Source organism: Oncorhynchus clarkii, chromosome 5, assembly GCF_045791955.1.
Source record: "Oncorhynchus clarkii lewisi isolate Uvic-CL-2024 chromosome 5, UVic_Ocla_1.0, whole genome shotgun sequence".
Lineage (NCBI taxonomy): Eukaryota > Metazoa > Chordata > Actinopteri > Salmoniformes > Salmonidae > Oncorhynchus > Oncorhynchus clarkii.
In genome coordinates this window covers 39829692-39850628 of record NC_092151.1, presented here as the reverse complement: position 1 = coordinate 39850628, position 20937 = coordinate 39829692, and the positions used below count along the sequence as shown (strand labels likewise).

The window sequence follows — 20937 nt, the reverse complement described above, 5'->3', positions numbered from 1 at the left end:
GAATAGCCCAAGAAAGTCACTCGTCACCAGCATGTTGTTTCCACCTGTCCCTTCAAATCAATGATTTTCAAATCCAAGTAAGAGCTAACGAGCCAGGGACCGAAATGGAACCAGATATGTGTTGGTTAGAGAAGTAATGAGAGGTTATTGTTACGGATAACAAGTTTATTGGTTTTGTATTACAGGTTTACAATACATACACGTGTATCTCTCTTAGTGCATAACTATTGTAGATCCACTTGATGTCCCTGTACACTATAATGCATGAAATGCCGGCGTTGGCTATATGTTTATGCAAAATAAAAACATATTCATGTACATTCAAAGTTCTTTAATGGACAGTTTTATAGCGAAGGACATGAAGGCTCCTGGAACTTGATTGGTGATCATCACTTCAGGCATACCTTTGGAAAGAAAATGCATGTTTAGCTAAACAAACAAAGTCAAACTCCTGTTGGAACTATGCACTTTCCTACAAAGGGGATATGTAATGGACTACACTATTGACCCCGCAGGGCAGTTCAGGTGTACTTTACCTAGCCTATAGTCCCGGGGCTTGTGCCACACTCTACTCTGTAAAGGGTCTGTCCACACTCTTTGCTCCTGCATTGTCTGGAGGTTCTTACACCAGCAGCCAACTGTGTACCCTAAACAGGCAGACAGACAGAGGTGTAGTCCAGGCACACTACAGAGCACATTAGGCAAGTAGGAAATAACAATACTACCATATCTACTCGCTTCTACCAAAAGCTGTATTAATTGAAAGGATATGAAGAGAATTTAAGCTTCTGCTATGGACCTGGTATGGACCAACATTATAGACTGCATACATAGAAGAATAAGACATCATTGAATCTCACTGTTGAACCAAATATCAGCTGCTCACCTGAAGAAAGGGTTCTTTAGATCCAAACTGTTGCCAGATTTGAAGCCTGACTGATCAACGACTGCTGTGATGTGAATGTCGTAGCTCTGCCTGGTAGAGATGAAGAGCAAAAAGCAACCAATATAATCTCTGTATGATATTGTTTCCATTTCCCACATTCCATTTCTATAGTACAGACACTGTCCTTCTTCGGCTTACCTTGTGTTGGCTATGAACTGGACAGATCCGGACAGAGTCTGTCCCACCTTGCCAAACAGAGGGGTCTGGAAGAGACAGCGGACCTGGTACCAGTGAGTCAGAGGTTCACTAGGAGCAGTGGACAGCCACACTGTCATCCTGCAGAGAGAAAGGACTCAAATGAACAGAGTATATCTACTGTACCCCCTGGAGCCTGAGACAACACTTGTTTGTTTTTTTAACAATGAAAATCATTGAAAAACATCACTCCAAGCGGTCTCACTTGGATCCTATAAATGCTACGTCAAACCAGAAGGCCAGCCCATGGATCAGTCCAGACTGGAGCAGTTTAAACACAAATGGAATCTCCATCCTGCAAGACATAGTGAAATGGAATGTTTATTACAGCGACGTTCTGTCATTATCGCAGATTTTCTCTTATCTGCCAATACAGTTTCATAGCTCATAATAAGAGCCGCGCAATTACATTTGTGTTGTTGTTGAAAAAGGACTTAGACAATCACCTGTGTAAGTCCTCTTCTTTAGCCTCCATGAAATTGATGCAGTGCTTGACAGATTTTGCCATTAGAATCGACATCTCAAATGTGTCCTACAACAAAATGAGGACAATGAGGCAAATTGAACATCTTTGTATTATTTCACAGTATATATCAGCATGAACGCAATTATAGCCTCATTGAACCGAGGTACTCACAACTATGGGCTGTTTGAAAAACTCATCAACTGCAGAACTGTGAAGACCACTCAGGTTAACCCCATAGAAACAGGTCTGGTGCCTGCAACGGAGTGTGGCAGAACAACAAGGCACATAATGTATTAGATCGGAAGATTTTGCACTTAAGTCTAACTTGTCCAGGCAGACACAACTGAAATTCATGCTGTAAAATGTATGAGCACCAGGCTAAGAATGATTTCTGCATTCCTAAAAACTGAAAAGGCTTGTCATCCCTTCATAGTAGTGGATCAAAGACTGACACTACACCATAGCCCTCTTGCTGGAAAAGGCATGCAGACCACTATCTTGTAACATTATACAGCTTCAAGGGGAAAAGTGAAGTGTATATATGACACCGTTGATTTCATTGCACGTCCCATCTTGGTGAAGTGTCTTTGGTCCCGTATTGTTATAAATGGGTGGTGTAAAAGACTTGCATGTGAAACACAAGATGTGTGTGAGATGAAGTGCATTAGATTATCACGAATAACCTTTTCAGTATGTTCAAGCTTGGGTGAGGATGCTGTCAGCACTAGTGAACTGGTGCGGGTGATATACAATATAACCTCAAAAGTATGTGGACTCTCCTTAAAATGAGTGTATTCGGCTATTTCAGCCACATTTTGCTGACAGGTGTATAAAATCGAGCACACAGCCATGCAATCTCCATAGACAAACATTGGCAGTAGAATGGCCTTACCGAAGAGCTCGGTGACTTTCAATGTGGCACCATCATAGGATGCCACCTTTCCAACAAGTCAGTTCGTCAAATGTCTGCCCTGCTAGAGCTGCCCCGGTCAACTGTAAATGCTGTTATTGTGAAGTGGAAACGTCTAGGAGCAACAACGGTTCAGCCGTGTGGTGGTAGGCCACACAAGCTCACAGAACAGGACCGCCGAGTGCTGAAGTGCGTAGCATGTAAAAATCATCTGTCCTAGGTGGCAACACTCATTACTGGGTTCCAAACGGCCTCTGGAAGCAACGTCAGCACAACAACTGTTCTTCAGGAGCTTCAAGAAATAGGTTTCCATGGCCGAGCAGCCGCATACAAGCCTAAGATTACCATGCGCAATGCCAAGCGTCGGCTTAAGTGGTGTAAAGCTTGCCGCCATTGGACTCTGGAGCAGTGGAAACGTGTTCTCTGGAGTGATGAATATCACTACATCATCTGGTAGTCCGACGAACAAATCTGGGTTTGGCGGACGCCAGTAGAACCCTACCTGCCCAAATGCATAGTGCTAACTGTAAAGTTTGGTGGAGGAGGAAAAATGATCTGGGGCTGTTTTTCATGGTCCGGGCTAGGCCCCTTAGTTCCAGTGAAGGGAAATCTCAACGCAACAGCACACAATGAAATTCTAGACAATTCTATGCTTCCAACTCTGTGGCAACAGTTTGGGAAAGGCCATTTCCTGTTTCAGCATGACAATGCCCCTGTGCACAAAGTGAGGTCCATACAGAAATGGTTTGTTGAGATCGGCATGGAAGAACTTGACTGGCCTGCACAGAGCCCTGACCTCAACCCCATCGAACACCTTTGGGATGAATTAGAATGCCGACTGCAAGTCAGGCCTAATCGCCCCAAATCAGTGCCCGACCTCACTAATGTTCGTGGCTGAATGGAAGCAAGTCCCCGCAGCAATGTTCTAGTTCTAGTGGAAAACCTTCCCAGAAGAGTGGAGGCTGTTATAGCAGCAAAGGGGGGGACAAACTCCATATTAATGCCAAAGATTTTGGAATGAGATGTTCGACTAGCAGATGTCCACATACTTTTGGTCATGAAGTGTAGGTGTGTAAGTGAGAGGGAAGGCAGAGGGTTCATAGAGGAGCATTGCAACATCTATCCGGTATCTCCATGTAAGCATGGCATCTGCGGTCATGTGTTGAGTGTAGTGAGGGAGGAAAACTACAGGCAAAGACATATTGCGCTTTCTCTAACCAACAATATTTGAGCAGCAGATATTTTCTTTACATTTCTCTCTATGTCTCTGTGTCTTCTGCCACTGGCAATGTGAGGACAGTTATCTGAGTAGAGGGGGTTCGAGAGGGTATGTGTGAGTCAGGTTTGGACTGAACTGGAGCGTTTTACGTTGACAGGAAACCCGCTTGACTGGGGTCACAGCCCAGTGCCAGTCGGACCTGGAGCTGCGGGTGGGTGGGGGACCGATTAGCCTCCTGGCATGTTGCGTAGCCCCACAGCCTGCCCAGGCCTCTGTGGGGGGATGTCAAATAAACCCTCATGGACACAGCTGTAAACAGTCACAGAGACTCATGGAGATGGAGGGGAGGGGAGCGTCAGGCAGGGCCAGGCCCAGACTGAGAGGCTTTGTGGGGGTGTGAGGCGGGGTCAATCATGGTCTGTTAACGCACTGGCATCCTGCTCTGCTCTGCTCTGCTTCTCCCCAGAAGGAGAGGAGAGAGGGGGAGGAGAGCACTATGAGCTCATCCCATACAGCAGTTCACTGTGTTTTCATGGCAGCCACACACACACCGCTGTCACAGTTAAGTACGAGTTAAGTTAGCACTGATGCCAACTGTGAAACCCCCTATGGAAAGCAGCACTAATCCAGAATACAAAACTAATAAGAACGTTTATTTGAGTTCAGCCTCCACCTTGTGGTGCCGGAATGACACGCAACAGATTCTGAAACGTTGTGTTAATTCTCTCACCAGAAGCTAGAGCGTCCATAGTGCTCGATGTAGAGCTGCTCGTCAGTGAAGGGAGCGAGGTGCATGTCACTACAGGTTGGGAACATCATACCTGAATAGGTAGAAGAGAGACATGTTTTGTGTAACATTAGCTGAACAAAACTATCAACAGATCAATCACAGCATGGAAAATAGCCTCTTGGAATTCAACTGACCTTTGGGTTTAAGCCACTTCCTGGAGTGGAGGTAGCTCTCCAGCATCCTCTCGTTCAGAAGCATGTAGCCAATGGGCTCTGAGATGATCACGTCCACCTGCTCAGGGCACGACACCTCCTCAATCTTTCCAGCCAGGACTATGATCCTATCTGACAGACTATTGCTCTTTACAAGCATCTGAAGGGAAAACACAAAACATTGCTGTCCCCCCCAAAAATGACATTTGTTTTTTGAGTCAGACAGGGTCCGATCTTACTGATGCACCACTGCACGTCTGAGGCTTTGATGATGACATCCTGTGTAGTACATTTGAGAGCAGATGTCTTGGATCAAGGGTGTTTGTAGCTTGTTTCTTCACCTGAAATTGCATTAATCTGCTGTCTAAAATTAGCGAGAAATAATTAGCTGTTGACAAATTGTGTTTTGGTAAACCCTCGTGCATGCAAACTCTCCCATGAAGTGCTCTGGTACATTACACTTCCCTGCTGTGTAAACAGGGAGTTCTACTTTAATGATGCCAGAGCTGCTGGGCTGCTGCTCCAGGGCAATTCCATGGTAACGGAATTACGCTTCGACTCGATTTTTTCACTTTAAAATGTATGCCAAACAAAACAATTGATTTAAACAGTTATCAAACCATACAACTTTGTGCACAATAACTACTTTGAACAATTTGCACAGAACATTTCACAAAAACACATTTACTGGAAGAACTGTGCAGATGCTAAATTTGGCCACAGAATTACGGTAAAATCTCCCTCAGTTTTCTATGTGGACCACGTCTGCTCAGTGGGTGAGGAGGCTTGTTACAGTAAATGGAAGGAGGGTAGGTGGTAGGTGTCATGGTAGGTTTCACTAAGATCTGGGAGGAGACATTCACTGGAGAGAGAGAGAGAGAGCGAGAGAGAGAGAGAGAGAGAGAGAGAGAGAGAGAGAGAGAGCGAGAGAGAGAGAGAGAGAGGGGTTGTCCAGACTTTTTTAACACTGTTTTAAAAACAGTAGTGAGCTGAACATAACAGAATGCCAGAGGAAGGGAGGACAGTAGCAGGTGAACCCAACTGTGATTTGTGGACTACTATGATTTCCCATTGTAGACAATTCAATTGCAGTAATTCCGATTTGGTAACAGAATTCAGAGTTTTAATCACTTAATAATTCATAACAAACTTGATATTAGTAAAAACACTACACAGTAACTAATTGGTAGGTCTACCTTTACTTGTTACTTCTGTGAACTTTCACTATCGTCCCTCCTCATGAGAGACATTAAAACATGTCTTAAAGATATGTGGGGTTTTGGTAACGGAATCACAAGGCACAAAGTTTCTCAAAGCAAATGATTTATCCAAAAACGAAACATAAGTATTGATATTAGTGGGCAGGGGTCTTTACTTCAACATTGTGTTCTGATGTATTTCTCATACCTTTTACTGGTTGATGTTGTGGTCTAAGAACCCTTTCCATCAGTTTGTTAGTCCAGATTTTTAGGATGGCAAATGGTAGAGAAATGTATATATGCCTTCATTTCCCCCAAATATAGACTCTTAGCTTTCATTTGACACACAATGTGATATGCTCCTATGAACTTCACATGTTGGTGCTCATGGGTCCTTTTACATGGAAATGCTCTCCATGCACACTGAGTGAGAGGAACAGACTGCTGGGTCTTCGATTACTGAGAGACTGAAGCATATGGTGTATTAAAAACATAAACCAGGTCATGCTGGCCAGGCAAGACCCTCTGACTGGGAGTGTGACGGAGCCCCTCATAATATTGTTTCAAAAGGACATTGTCCACACTGGTTGGTTTTCTCTTGCTGTCTGCGTAGGTCATCATCCCACACCGTGGCAGAGCACCCTTCCTGTTTAATCCAGACCTTGGCCTGTGGAGCGTTCTTGTGAGGCAGTGACCCATGCACATGCACGTGCACACTGACGCTGGCCAGGCGTCCACAGGGGTGGTCCCAGGCTCTGGCTCACACTGTTTATATAGACCTCAGTGTAGGCCTACAGTGTGATAGGGATTCAGCCTGCTCAGAGAGACCATGCAACCACCCCAACAGGAATACATTATGGAGGTCCACCATTTTGTCCAACTGAGTATACGGTTCGGCTATTGGCAGATAAGCTGCAAGGAAAGAAATATGAAGGGACACATCTGGTTGCAGTCTAGAAACAAGCACCAGTAGAGTAGAAATAGAACAGGGAGAACTATGCCTGACTGTTAAGCTAGAGGCCATCCATCCATGAAAATATGTTTCCTTCACCCTCAAGCTGGTTTCTGGGCCAAGAGCTGCCTCAAACCATTACACCCTCAGAATGTCATGCTCTGTGTGTGAAGCACGAGGTCCTTTTTATGGGGGCTGTTCTGTTCTGGAGGTGTGACTTTCGCTGAGATAGCATTTCCAGGGTTGTGTGGTTTTCATCAAGGCTTTGTCCTTGGCTCCATGTAGACACCATGAGGTTTGAGCTAGATGTGTTGACAACACAGGTGATTAGGGCTGTGATAAGTGATTCATCATCTTTACCCGGGGTGTTTCGGGCCAAGCAATACAAATGACTTTATTCACTGGTCAAAGCCGTAAGGTTTTCCTTCTCATTCTAGGCGTAAGTGGTTTAAGCTGCTAAAACAGCAGAAACATAAATCAGATATCAAAGCAGCATAGAACGTTCAATCATCTCAACAGACCAATGACGTTACTGAAGTAACTACCTATTCATCATACAACACACACACATTTGAGCAATTATTAAGAATTCTGGTGCTATAGATTGAAAATGCCAGATAGCGCATGTTAAAGTGCAAAAGGATGCTCGTTTAACGTGAGCTTTCACATTTCCTGGAAGGTTGATAGGAAAACAATCAGATGCTGCTAGAGTAGGCCGTAAGGGTGAACGGTAAAAGAGATGCCTTTACCTCCGCAAATTTGGCTACAGGGCTGGCCTCCACAGCATATACCCTCTTCGCTCCTGCCTGGATGGCGAAGAAAGACAGGATCCCTGATCCACTGCCAACATCAAGTACTATCTGGGTACAGGAAGGAGCCAGACATTACATCCGCATGCAGTAACAGACAAAATGTAAGACATGATCAGGTTCAATGGATACGTGTGGTTTTGGTTATGTGGTTCCACTCTTACCTTGTCCTTGAAGTCCATCTCGTTTAGTAGGATGGCCTTTTGATACGTGGCTGTCCTCAAATAATCCTGCAGCATATTCTGTTGTTGTGATAGACAGCCATAAAACTACAGAAGAAGGGAGGACGAGGTTCATTCACAACCTAGTACACCACCAGTTTGTCTCTCTGCGGGCCGAGTTGACGGGTACAGTAAAACTACCTGGAAGTACTGCAGGGCTGAGGAGTCTTCTGTTCTCTGGTCAAACACGGATTGTTGCCTTTCTGCTGACTTCTCTTCTCTCCTCAGCTGTATGTGGAACTCCTGAAACTCTAGGGTCAGAAAACAACGGACTTTATGCAGGAAAACTCTTTTTGACGGTGCAAAGGAGGCTCCCACCTTAGCTAACGTGAGTCGTTTCATGTGTGCCCTTACCACTCTGTGTTCTGAACTGCAAGAGAACGCTCAGGCAGCCAACGGTAATGAGGAAGGATTGGGTGCCCACCCGACAACAGTCTGTTTCCCTGGTGACTGTGAATTTGAAAACACAGACCCCATCACCTGCAAAAGAAAAAAACACAACAGACAGTTAATTCAAATACACCCAAATACAAGATCTCTGTATTCTGTGTCATCCATTATCAAGGGGGCTGTTCCTCTGAGTTATCTACCCCAAGTCCATTCATTTGTTCTTGGCCTTTTGCAAACGTATCAGTAAAGGAACCATAAATAACAATGTCAGACATTAACCTAAGAAATCCTTCAGCATACTCTGGCAGCACGAGGCTTCTAATGTGTAGCGGCCCTATCTGATCCTGTGCACCAGCAGGCAGAGAGATATAGCGGTAAGGCCCACTGTACCGTATAGTATAGGAAAACACAGTCTAGGTGCATACTGTCCAGTAGAACTCCATAACAACGGAGTCAGACACGCACGCACACACACACACACACGCACGCACGCACGCATGCATATTGACGCCTCACATACACACATACACACATTTGCACACTCTCAACATACGCTGCTGCTACTATTATCTATCCTGATCGGTTAGTTTTTACCCATACCGACATGTACACCTCAACTACCTCGTGCCGCTGCACATTGACTCGGTGCAGGAACTCCTTGTATAGAGCTACATTGTTGTTATTTGTTGTGTTTTCTATTTTTATTTGTTCATTTGCTTTTTTTAACTCTGCATTGTTGGGAAAGGGCTCGTCAGTAAGCATTTCACGATCAAGTCTACACCTATACTGCACGTGTGACAAATACAATTAGATTTGATTTGACTTCACACGCACGTACGCGCGCGCACACACACACACACACACACACACACACATGGTGCACACAACTGGGTAGTAAATCTCACAGACCTTTCAGCACTGCCTGTCCAGCGACCACACAGAAAGAAGTCAAATTGCCACATGGGAAAGACTGTAGGAAAATATCATACACTCCACACACATACACATACATGGGCTTCTCATAGACCAGAGAGAGGGCAATACATTTCTTTTTTTAATCTTTAGAAAAAAAAAGCTATTGACAATTTTATTCAGAAATAAAGAGAGCATCATCACTATTTCTTCTTGGTTGTACTCATATGGAAAGACTGTAATTTGATATATTAGCTTGTTCTTGTTTCTTGCATGTGTACTTACCATCCTGAATAGTGAGCTCTGTCTCCTCCAGCCCTGTGCTCAACTGTAGAGAAAGGCCTTGGTGTTGCCTCTGTTTAGCCACCTCTATCTCTCCCTGTACCTGGTCCTCATTCACCGTGAACAGATTGATGGAAAAACAGGTCACTTCTGAACCCCTCTCCATGGTCTCCATGGTCGCAGCTGTCGTAACTTCTGTAGTAAGGTTCTGTAGATGTGTCTGAGTTTGGTTGAGGTGGGAGGGGAAGGAGCTCTGGTAGGAGTCAAGGGGCGGGGACAGACTGTGTACAGGAATATGCTTTGAACAAAAAGAGAAGTTACAATCTATTTTTCTACATATACATATATATATATATATATATTAACCATGGCTAGATTTAGCTGATCTAGTTCAGCAATTTAGGCTAAGGCATTGAAGAATCTGAATAGACAAAAGTTTATTTTAGATTTCTGCAAATACATATTTGTATCATCAATGCTTGGATAACTTCCAAATTCAGGGCGAAAACACCTTTTTCTAACATAATAATGAACACACTTTCACTTGATTAAAACTGACTTTCACTCATGTTCTATTTTGTTCACTTTTTACTATGTTGAATGACACTAAAGTGGACAGCTTAGTCTATTGATATCATTGAAAACATAGCAGCGTTAAGCACAGCAGGACGAAGTCCTGATGAATGTGGAATAAATTGGGCTTGGTCCTGAACTTCCTGATTTCGAAGTGGGCTGGAGTGACGTCACCACGTCCATTCAGTGTGTCACCTAGTGGAGAACTATGGCAATGACAAGAAAGGTCCTGCTCAATTACATTTTGACGTCTCTTGCAATGACTCCTGTGGTGAAAACTCTTTAAAACGTAGCTTGTGATCTTTTGTCCAATTTTGTTCGACTTTGCTGATACTATTGCATGTCACAGAATATGCATTGCTAATGATCCATCAATACTGTAAATGTCAAAAGCAATATGGTTCAAAATACTTTTAAAAGTCATAAATATATTTAAGTTAAGTGAATCATTCATCAGTGAAACCAATAAAAGGTGACCTGCTTTAAGTACAGCACCACTAATATCTCAGGACTGTGGACTCCATCCAGGTTGTTACTGAACTACCTGATTTAGAAGCTGGCTGGAGGGACATCACCACTTCCCTGCAGTGTGTCACCCAGTGGAGAACTGTGGCAATGACAGGAAAGTTCCTGAAGACACTGGAGCTCCAAGTGGCAGCATATAAAAGCTGTGAAACTTCCCCTGCCGAGACAGAAACCAATACATCCAACACTGAACACACAAGACTCAACACTCAACATTGACTGAAGATGCTGTGTTCCCGAGGATTCCAGTCTTCCCTCAGCCCATTGATGGACTTCTACTGGCCTGTCCGCAGTCTATGGCCAGAGGTCCGACCTCTTCTCAGCCAGCGGGATCTACTGCAGAGAAACCTGCTAGAGGTCAAGAGCAGTCTGGAGCTTATGGCAAAACTCCAGCAGCAGATCTTTGAAGAGTTGGACAATGTCCCGTCCTCTTTGACCATCCAACCAGTCTCCTACAAGCATGATAAAGATGGAGAGGGCTTTGCCCTGACACTGGACACTGAAGACTTTTCCCCAGAGGAGCTGTCTGTCAAGCAGGTGGGCAGGAAGCTGAAAGTCAGTGGGAAGACAGAGAAGAAGCTGGATGATGGGGAAGGCTCCTACTCTTACAGATGCCAAGAGTTCAGACAAGAGTTTGATCTGCCTGAAGGGGTGAATCCTGAGACAGTCACCTGCTCCCTGGCTCATGATGGGAAGCTCCACATTCAGGCACCAAAGAATCCATTATCTGGTGAGGAGGAGGTTGCAGAGAGAGTGGTGCCCATCAACTGTAGCCTGGATGTGAAAACCCCACAATTCCTGTCAAAGACAGAGGGAAGCATCACCGACACACAGAAGAAACAAGAGAACAGCGTTTCACATGAGGACTGATTTGTAATTCACTGGATGAAACATTTTCTAATACATATTTTTCATGTTATGAAACTGTATGCATTTACATTTCATATCTTGTAACAATCAATATGATATGCTTTTTAATTTAATCAATAAAATATACCATTTTACAGAATATTGCAGTTGTTATGATCTCTTCAACGGATATCAACATAATGACCTTTATTTCTCATCAAAAGTTAACTTTCCAAAAGGCTCACTTGTCTGATATTTTTCAATGATCATTTTCAATAAATTCAATTTTCAAAAAGCTCTCCTGAAAATGTTCTGATTCTAACATGTTTATGACATGTTTATAAACCTGACTTCTGAAAACAAATGTCATGTGGACTTGTCAGGATTTGCAATGTAGGCCTTTTTGAGCAAGTGTCCTGTTTTAGATCATTGAATGTGAGTGACTAGTTTCCACAACTAGAAAATATTGTTTTTAGTTATTATAAAACAGATGTTAATATATGATAAACATAATGCCAGACAAAAAAAAATATGTTTTCAACAATGTTATAGGAACATAAAATCGACACATGACCAATTTCATAATGCTCTACAATCTGAATTTCTTTCTAAAAAATATGATTTCTCTGTGGATTATTTTAGAATGTGTTCAATTACATTTGGACCTTTCTTGCAATGACGCCTGTGGTGAAAACTCTTTAAAACGTAGCTTGTGATCTTTTGTCCAATTTTGTTCGACTTTGCTGGGACTATTGCATGTCACAGAATATGCATTGCTAATGATCCATCAATACTGTAAATGTGAAAAGCAATATGATTCAAAATACTTTTAAAAGTCATAAATATATTTAAGTTAAGTGAATCATTCATCAGTGAAACCAATAAAAGGTGACCTGCTTTAAGTACAGCACCACTAATATCTCAGGACTGTGGACTCCATCCAGCTTGTTACTGAACTACCTGATTTAGAAGCTGGCTGGAGTGACGTCACCACTTCCCTGCAGTGTGTCACCCAGTGGAGAACTGTGGCAATGACAGGAAAGTTCCTGAAGACACTGGAGCTCCAAGTGGCAGCATATAAAAGCTGTGAAACTTCCCCTGCCGAGACAGAAACCAATACATCCAACACTGAACACACAAGACTCAACACTCAACATTGACTGAAGATGCTGTGTTCCCGAAGATTCCAGTCTTCCCTCAGCCCATTAATGGACTTCTACTGGCCTGTGCGCAGTCTATGGCCAGAGGTCCGACCTCTTCTCAGCCAGCGGGATCTTCTGCAGAGAAACCTGCTAGAGGTCAAGAGCAGTCTGGAGCTTATGGCAAAACTCCAGCAGCAGATCTTTGAATAGTTGGACAACGTCCCGTCCTCTTTGACCATCCAACCAGTCTCCTACATGCATGATAAAGATGGAGAGGGCTTTGCCCTGACACTGGACACTAAAGACTTTTCCCCAGAGGAGCTGTCTGTCAAGCAGGTGGGCAGGAAGCTGAAAGTCAGTGGGAAGACAGAGAAGAAGCTGGATGGTGGGGAAGGCTCCTACTCGTACAGATGCCAAGAGTTCAGACAAGAGTTTGATCTGCCTGAAGGGGTGAATCCTGAGACAGTCACCTGCTCCCTGGCTCATGACGGGAAGCTCCACATTCAGGCACCAAAGAATCCATTATCTTGTGAGGATGAGGTGGCAGAGAGAGTGGTGCCCATCAACTGTAGCCTGGATGTGAAAACCCCACAATTCCTGTCAAAGACAGAGGGAAGCATCACCGACACACAGAAGAAACAAGAGAACACCATTTCACAAGAGGACTGATTTTTATTTCACTGGATGAAACATTTTCTAATACATATTTTTCATGTTATGAAACTGTATGCATTTACATTTCATATCTTGTAACAATCAATATGATATGCTTTTTAATTTAATCAATAAAATATACCATTTTACAGAATATTGCAGTTGTTATGATCTCTTCAACGGATATCAACATAATGACCTTTATTTCTCATCAAAAGTTAACATTCCAAAAGGCTCACTGGCCTGACATTTTTCAATGATCATCTTCAAAAAATTCAATTTTCAAAAAGCTCTCCTGAAAATGTTCTGATTCTAACATGTTTATGACATGTTTATAAACCTGACTTCTGAAAACAAATGTCATGTGGACTTGTCAGGATTTGCAATGTAGGCCTTTTTGAGCAAGTGTCCTGTTTTAGATCATTGAATGTGAGTGACTAGTTTCCACAACTAGAAAATATTGTTTTTAGTTATTATAAAACAGATGTTAATATATGATAAACATAATGCCAGACAAAAAAAATTATGTTTTCAACAATGTTATAGGAACATAAAATCGACACATGACCAATTTCATAATGCTCTACAATCTGAATTTCTTTCTAAAAAATATGATTTCTCCGTGGATTATTTTAGAATGTGTTCAATTACATTTGGACCTTTCTTGCAATGACGCCTGTGGTGAAAACTCTTTAAAACGTAGCTTGTGATCTTTGGTCCAATTTTGTTCGACTTTGCTGAGACTATTGCATGTCACAGAATATGCATTGCTAATGATCCATCAATACTGTAAATGTGAAAAGCAATATGATTCAAAATACTTTTAAAAGTCATAAATATATTTAAGTTAAGTGAATCATTCATCAGTGAAACCAATAAAAGGTGACCTGCTTTAAGTACAGCACCACTAATATCTCAGGACTGTGGACTCCATCCAGCTTGTTACTGAACTACCTGATTTAGAAGCTGGCTGGAGTGACGTCACCACTTCCCTGCAGTGTGTCACCCAGTGGAGAGCTGTGGCAATGACAGGAAAGTTCCCGAAGACACTGGAGCTCCAAGTGGCAGCATATAAATGCTGTGAAACTTCCCCTGTCGAGACAGAAACCAATACATCCAACACTGAACACACAAGACTCAACACTCAACATTGACTGAAGATGCTGTGTTCCCGAGGATTCCAGTCTTCCCTCAGCCCATTGATGGACTTCTACTGGCCTGTGCGCAGTCTATGGCCAGAGGTCCGACCTCTTCTCAGCCAGCGGGATCTTCTGCAGAGAAACCTGCTAGAGATCAAGAGCAGTCTGGAGCTGATGGCAAAACTCCAGCAGCAGATCTTTGAAGAGTTGGACAATGTCCCATCCTCTTTGACCATCCAACCAGTCTCCTACAAGCATGATAAAGATGGAGAGGGCTTTGCCCTGACACTGGACACTGAAGACTTTTCCCCAGAGGAGCTGTCTGTCAAGCAGGTGGGCAGGAAGCTGAAAGTCAGTGGGAAGACAGAGAAGAAGCTGGATGATGGGGAAGGCTCCTACTCTTACAGATGCCAAGAGTTCAGACAAGAGTTTGATCTGCCTGAAGGGATGAATCCTGAGACAGTCACCTGCTCCCTGGCTCATGACGGGAAGCTCCACATTCAGGCACCAAAGAATCCATTATCTTGTGAGGATGAGGTGGCAGAGAGAGTGGTGCCCATCAACTGTAGCCTGGATGTGAAAACCCCACAATTCCTGTCAAAGACAGAGGGAAGCATCACCGACACATAGAAGAAACAAGAGAACACCATTTCACAAGAGGACTGATTTTTATTTCACTGGATGAAACACTTTCTAATACATATTTTTCATGTTATGAAACTGTATGCATTTACATTTCATATCTTGTAACAATCAATATGATATGCTTTTTAATTTAATCAATAAAATATACAATTTTACAGAATATTGCAGTTGTTATGATCTCTTCAACGGATATCAACATAATGACCATTATTTCTCATCAAAAGTTAACATTCCAAAATGCTCACTGGTCCGATATTTTTCAATGATCATTTTCAATAAATTCAATTTTCAAAAAGCTCTCCTGAAAATGTTCTGATTCTAACATGTTTATGACATGTTTATAAACCTGACTTCTGAAAACAAATGTCATGTGGACTTGTCAGGATTTGCAATGTAGGCCTTTTTGAGCAAGTGTCCTGTTTTAGATCATTGAATGTGAGTGAATAGTTTCCACAACTAGAAAATATTGTTTTTAGTTATTAAAAAACAGATGTAAATATATGATAAACATAATGCCAGACAAAAAAAAAAATCGTTTTCAACAATGTTATAGGAACATAAAATCGACACATGACCAATTTCATAATGCTCTACAATCTGAATTTCTTTCTAAAAAATATGATTTCTCCGTGGATTATTTTAGAATGTGTTCAATTACATTTGGACCTTTCTTGCAGTGACGCCTGTGGTGAAAACTCTTTAAAACGTAGCTTGTGATCTTTGGTCCAATTTTGTTCGACTTTGCTGATACTATTGCATGTCACAGAATATGCATTGCTAATGATCCATCAATACTGTAAATGTGAAAAGCAATATGATTCAAAATACTTTTAAAAGTCATAAATATATTTAAGTTAAGTGAATCATTCATCAGTGAAACCAATAAAAGGTGACCTGCTTTAAGTACAGCACCACTAATATCTCAGGACTGTGGACTCTATCCAGCTTGTTACTGAACTACCTGATTTAGAAGCTGGCTGGAGTGACATCACCACTTCCCTGCAGTGTGTCACCCAGTGGAGAACTGTGGCAATGACAGGAAAGTTTCTGAAGACACTGGACCTCCAAGTGGCAGCATATAAATGCTGTGAAACTTCCCCTGTCGAGACAGAAACCAATACATCCAACACTGAACACACAAGACTCAACACTCAACATTGACTGAAGATGCTGTGTTCCCGAGGATTCCAGTCTTCCCTCAGCCCATTGATGGACTTCTACTGGCCTGTGCGCAGTCTATGGCCAGAGGTCCGACCTCTTCTCAGCCAGCGGGATCTTCTGCAGAGAAACCTGCTAGAGATCAAGTGCAGTCTGGAGCTGATGGCAAAACTCCAGCAGCAGATCTTTGAAGAGTTGGACAATGTCCCATCCTCTTTGACCATCCAACCAGTCTCCTACAAGCATGATAAAGATGGAGAGGGCTTTGCCCTGACACTGGACACTGAAGACTTTTCCCCAGAGGAGCTGTCTGTCAAGCAGGTGGGCAGGAAGCTGAAAGTCAGTGGGAAGACAGAGAAGAAGCTGGATGATGGGGAAGGCTCCTACTCTTACAGATGCCAAGAGTTCAGACAAGAGTTTGATCTGCCTGAAGGGATGAATCCTGAGACAGTCACCTGCTCCCTGGCTCATGACGGGAAGCTCCACATTCAGGCACCAAAGAATCCATTATCTTGTGAGGATGAGGTGGCAGAGAGAGTGGTGCCCATCAACTGTAGCCTGGATGTGAAAACCCCACAATTCCTGTCAAAGACAGAGGGAAGCATCACCGACACATAGAAGAAACAAGAGAACACCATTTCACAAGAGGACTGATTTTTATTTCACTGGATGAAACACTTTCTAATACATATTTTTCATGTTATGAAACTGTATGCATTTACATTTCATATCTTGTAACAATCAATATGATATGCTTTTTAATTTAATCAATAAAATATACAATTTTACAGAATATTGCAGTTGTTATGATCTCTTCAACGGATATCAACATAATGACCATTATTTCTCATCAAAAGTTAACATTCCAAAATGCTCACTGGTCCGATATTTTTCAATGATCATTTTCAATAAATTCAATTTTCAAAAAGCTCTCCTGAAAATGTTCTGATTCTAACATGTTTATGACATGTTTATAAACCTGACTTCTGAAAACAAATGTCATGTGGACTTGTCAGGATTTGCAATGTAGGCCTTTTTGAGCAAGTGTCCTGTTTTAGATCATTGAATGTGAGTGAATAGTTTCCACAACTAGAAAATATTGTTTTTAGTTATTAAAAAACAGATGTAAATATATGATAAACATAATGCCAGACAAAAAAAAAATTCGTTTTCAACAATGTTATAGGAACATAAAATCGACACATGACCAATTTCATAATGCTCTACAATCTGAATTTCTTTCTAAAAAATATGATTTCTCCGTGGATTATTTTAGAATGTGTTCAATTACATTTGGACCTTTCTTGCAGTGACGCCTGTGGTGAAAACTCTTTAAAACGTAGCTTGTGATCTTTTGTCCAATTTTGTTCGACTTTGCTGATACTATTGCATGTCACAGAATATGCATTGCTAATGATCCATCAATACTGTAAATGTGAAAAGCAATATGATTCAAAATACTTTTAAAAGTCATAAATATATTTAAGTTAAGTGAATCATTCATCAGTGAAACCAATAAAAGGTGACCTGCTTTAAGTACAGCACCACTAATATCTCAGGACTGTGGACTCTATCCAGCTTGTTACTGAACTACCTGATTTAGAAGCTGGCTGGAGTGACATCACCACTTCCCTGCAGTGTGTCACCCAGTGGAGAACTGTGGCAATGACAGGAAAGTTTCTGAAGACACTGGACCTCCAAGTGGCAGCATATAAATGCTGTGAAACTTCCCCTGCCGAGACAGAAACCAATACATCCAACACTGAACACACAAGACTCAACACTCAACATTGACTGAAGATGCTGTGTTCCCGAGGATTCCAGTCTTCCCTCAGCCCATTGATGGACTTCTACTGGCCTGTGCGCAGTCTATGGCCAGAGGTCCGACCTCTTCTCAGCCAGCGGGATCTTCTGCAGAGAAACCTGCTAGAGATCAAGTGCAGTCTGGAGCTGATGGCAAAACTCCAGCAGCAGATCTTTGAAGAGTTGGACAATGTCCCATCCTCTTTGACCATCCAACCAGTCTCCTACAAGCATGATAAAGATGGAGAGGGCTTTGCCCTGACACTGGACACTGAAGACTTTTCCCCAGAGGAGCTGTCTGTCAAGCAGGTGGGCAGGAAGCTGAAAGTCAGTGGGAAGACAGAGAAGAAGCTGGATGATGGGGAAGGCTCCTACTCTTACAGATGCCAAGAGTTCAGACAAGAGTTTGATCTGCCTGAAGGGATGAATCCTGAGACAGTCACCTGCTCCCTGGCTCATGACGGGAAGCTCCACATTCAGGCACCAAAGAATCCATTATCTTGTGAGGATGAGGTGGCAGAGAGAGTGGTGCCCATCAACTGTAGCCTGGATGTGAAAACCCCACAATTCCTGTCAAAGACAGAGGGAAGCATCACCGACACATAGAAGAAACAAGAGAACACCATTTCACAAGAGGACTGATTTTTATTTCACTGGATGAAACACTTTCTAATACATATTTTTCATGTTATGAAACTGTATGCATTTACATTTCATATCTTGTAACAATCAATATGATATGCTTTTTAATTTAATCAATAAAATATACAATTTTACAGAATATTGCAGTTGTTATGATCTCTTCAACGGATATCAACATAATGACCATTATTTCTCATCAAAAGTTAACATTCCAAAATGCTCACTGGTCCGATATTTTTCAATGATCATTTTCAATAAATTCAATTTTCAAAAAGCTCTCCTGAAAATGTTCTGATTCTAACATGTTTATGACATGTTTATAAACCTGACTTCTGAAAACAAATGTCATGTGGACTTGTCAGGATTTGCAATGTAGGCCTTTTTGAGCAAGTGTCCTGTTTTAGATCATTGAATGTGAGTGAATAGTTTCCACAACTAGAAAATATTGTTTTTAGTTATTAAAAAACAGATGTAAATATATGATAAACATAATGCCAGACAAAAAAAAAATTTGTTTTCAACAATGTTATAGGAACATAAAATCGACACATGACCAATTTCATAATGCTCTACAATCTGAATTTCTTTCTAAAAAATATGATTTCTCCGTGGATTATTTTAGAATGTGTTCAATTACATTTGGACCTTTCTTGCAGTGACGCCTGTGGTGAAAACTCTTTAAAACGTAGCTTGTGATCTTTTGTCCAATTTTGTTCGACTTTGCTGATACTATTGCATGTCACAGAATATGCATTGCTAATGATCCATCAATACTGTAAATGTGAAAAGCAATATGATTCAAAATACTTTTAAAAGTCATAAATATATTTAAGTTAAGTGAATCATTCATCAGTGAAACCAATAAAAGGTGACCTGCTTTAAGTACAGCACCACTAATATCTCAGGACTGTGGACTCTATCCAGCTTGTTACTGAACTACCTGATTTAGAAGCTGGCTGGAGTGACATCACCACTTCCCTGCAGTGTGTCACCCAGTGGAGAACTGTGGCAATGACAGGAAAGTTTCTGAAGACACTGGACCTCCAAGTGGCAGCATATAAATGCTGTGAAACTTCCCCTGCCGAGACAGAAACCAATACATCCAACACTGAACACACAAGACTCAACACTCAACATTGACTGAAGATGCTGTGTTCCCGAGGATTCCAGTCTTCCCTCAGCCCATTGATGGACTTCTACTGGCCTGTGCGCAGTCTATGGCCAGAGGTCCGACCTCTTCTCAGCCAGCGGGATCTTCTGCAGAGAAAAATGCTAGAGATCAAGAGCAGTCTGGAGCTGATGGCAAAACTCCAGCAGCAGATCTTTGAAGAGTTGGACAATGTCCCATCCTCTTTGACCATCCAACCAGTCTCCTACAAGCATGATAAAGATGGAGAGGGCTTTGCCCTGACACTGGACACTGAAGACTTTTCCCCAGAGGAGCTGTCTGTCAAGCAGGTGGGCAGGAAGCTGAAAGTCAGTGGGAAGACAGAGAAGAAGCTGGATGATGGGGAAGGCTCCTACTCTTACAGATGCCAAGAGTTCAGACAAGAGTTTGATCTGCCTGAAGGGATGAATCCTGAGACAGTCACCTGCTCCCTGGCTCATGACGGGAAGCTCCACATTCAGGCACCAAAGAATCCATTATCTTGTGAGGATGAGGTGGCAGAGAGAGTGGTGCCCATCAACTGTAGCCTGGATGTGAAAACCCCACAATTCCTGTCAAAGACAGAGGGAAGCATCACCGACACATAGAAGAAACAAGAGAACACCATTTCACAAGAGGACTGATTTTTATTTCACTGGATGAAACACTTTCTAATACATATTTTTCATGTTATGAAACTGTATGCATTTACATTTCATATCTTGTAACAATCAATATGATATGCTTTTTAATTTAATCAATAAAATATACAATTTTACAGAATATTGCAGTTGTTATGATCTCTTCAACGGATATCAACATAATGACCATTATTTCTCATCAAAAGTTAACATTCCAAAATGCTCACTGGTCCGATATTTTTCAATGATCATTTTCAATAAATTCAATTTTCAAAAAGCTCTCCTGAAAATGTTCTGATTCTAACATGTTTATGACATGTTTATAAACCTGACTTCTGAAAACAAATGTCATGTGGACTTGTCAGGATTTGCAATGTAGGCCTTTTTGAGCAAGTGTCCTGTTTTAGATCATTGAATGTGAGTGAATAGTTTCCACAACTAGAAAATATTGTTTTTAGTTATTAAAAAACAGATGTTAATATATGATAAACATAATGCCAGACAAAAAAAAAATCGTTTTCAACAATGTTATAGGAACATAAAATCGACACATGACCAATTTCATAATGCTCTACA

At 41.9% G+C, this 20937-nt stretch overlaps 6 protein-coding genes and 1 pseudogene across 8 annotated transcripts; 6 read left to right on the top strand and 1 right to left on the bottom strand.

Annotated features, from left to right (window-relative positions):
- Nucleotides 1-150: 150 nt before the first annotated feature.
- On the bottom strand, nt 151-9655 carry LOC139410024 (coactivator-associated arginine methyltransferase 1, like). Of its 3 annotated transcripts, none has more exons than XM_071155443.1 (13): nt 9447-9655; nt 8214-8339; nt 8001-8110; nt 7803-7907; nt 7579-7689; nt 4661-4838; nt 4467-4557; nt 1779-1860; nt 1588-1673; nt 1347-1436; nt 1085-1222; nt 887-976; nt 151-404 (listed from the first exon to the last, which is right to left on the bottom strand). In XM_071155443.1, exons 1-13 carry the CDS (start codon nt 9616-9618, stop codon nt 395-397), a joined length of 1389 nt encoding a protein of 462 aa, XP_071011544.1. In that variant the 5' UTR covers nt 9619-9655; the 3' UTR covers nt 151-394. The 3 variants fall into 3 exon arrangements, with proteins under 3 accessions (XP_071011544.1, XP_071011543.1, XP_071011545.1); XM_071155442.1 differs by lacking the exon at nt 151-404 and adding an exon at nt 560-647 and having other exon boundaries at nt 9447-9639; XM_071155444.1 differs by lacking the exon at nt 151-404 and having other exon boundaries at nt 883-976; nt 9447-9639.
- Nucleotides 9656-10766: 1111 nt separating this feature from the next.
- LOC139410023 (heat shock protein 30) lies at nt 10767-11411 on the top strand. The gene has a single exon (XM_071155441.1). It carries the CDS (start codon nt 10767-10769, stop codon nt 11409-11411), a length of 645 nt encoding a protein of 214 aa, XP_071011542.1.
- A 1145-nt stretch (nt 11412-12556) lies between these two features.
- LOC139410022 (heat shock protein 30-like) lies at nt 12557-13201 on the top strand (annotated as a pseudogene).
- A 1108-nt stretch (nt 13202-14309) lies between these two features.
- On the top strand, nt 14310-14955 carry LOC139410026 (heat shock protein 30-like). The gene has a single exon (XM_071155445.1). It carries the CDS (start codon nt 14347-14349, stop codon nt 14953-14955), a length of 609 nt encoding a protein of 202 aa, XP_071011546.1. The 5' UTR covers nt 14310-14346.
- A 1145-nt stretch (nt 14956-16100) lies between these two features.
- LOC139410021 (heat shock protein 30-like) lies at nt 16101-16746 on the top strand. Its single transcript, XM_071155440.1, has one exon. The coding sequence runs from the start codon at nt 16138-16140 to the stop codon at nt 16744-16746; it is 609 nt and encodes a 202-aa protein (XP_071011541.1). The 5' UTR covers nt 16101-16137.
- Nucleotides 16747-17891: 1145 nt separating this feature from the next.
- Nucleotides 17892-18537, top strand: LOC139410020 (heat shock protein 30-like). Its single transcript, XM_071155439.1, has one exon. It carries the CDS (start codon nt 17929-17931, stop codon nt 18535-18537), a length of 609 nt encoding a protein of 202 aa, XP_071011540.1. The 5' UTR covers nt 17892-17928.
- Nucleotides 18538-19682: 1145 nt separating this feature from the next.
- Nucleotides 19683-20328, top strand: LOC139410019 (heat shock protein 30-like). The gene has a single exon (XM_071155438.1). It carries the CDS (start codon nt 19720-19722, stop codon nt 20326-20328), a length of 609 nt encoding a protein of 202 aa, XP_071011539.1. The 5' UTR covers nt 19683-19719.
- Nucleotides 20329-20937: the final 609 nt, after the last annotated feature.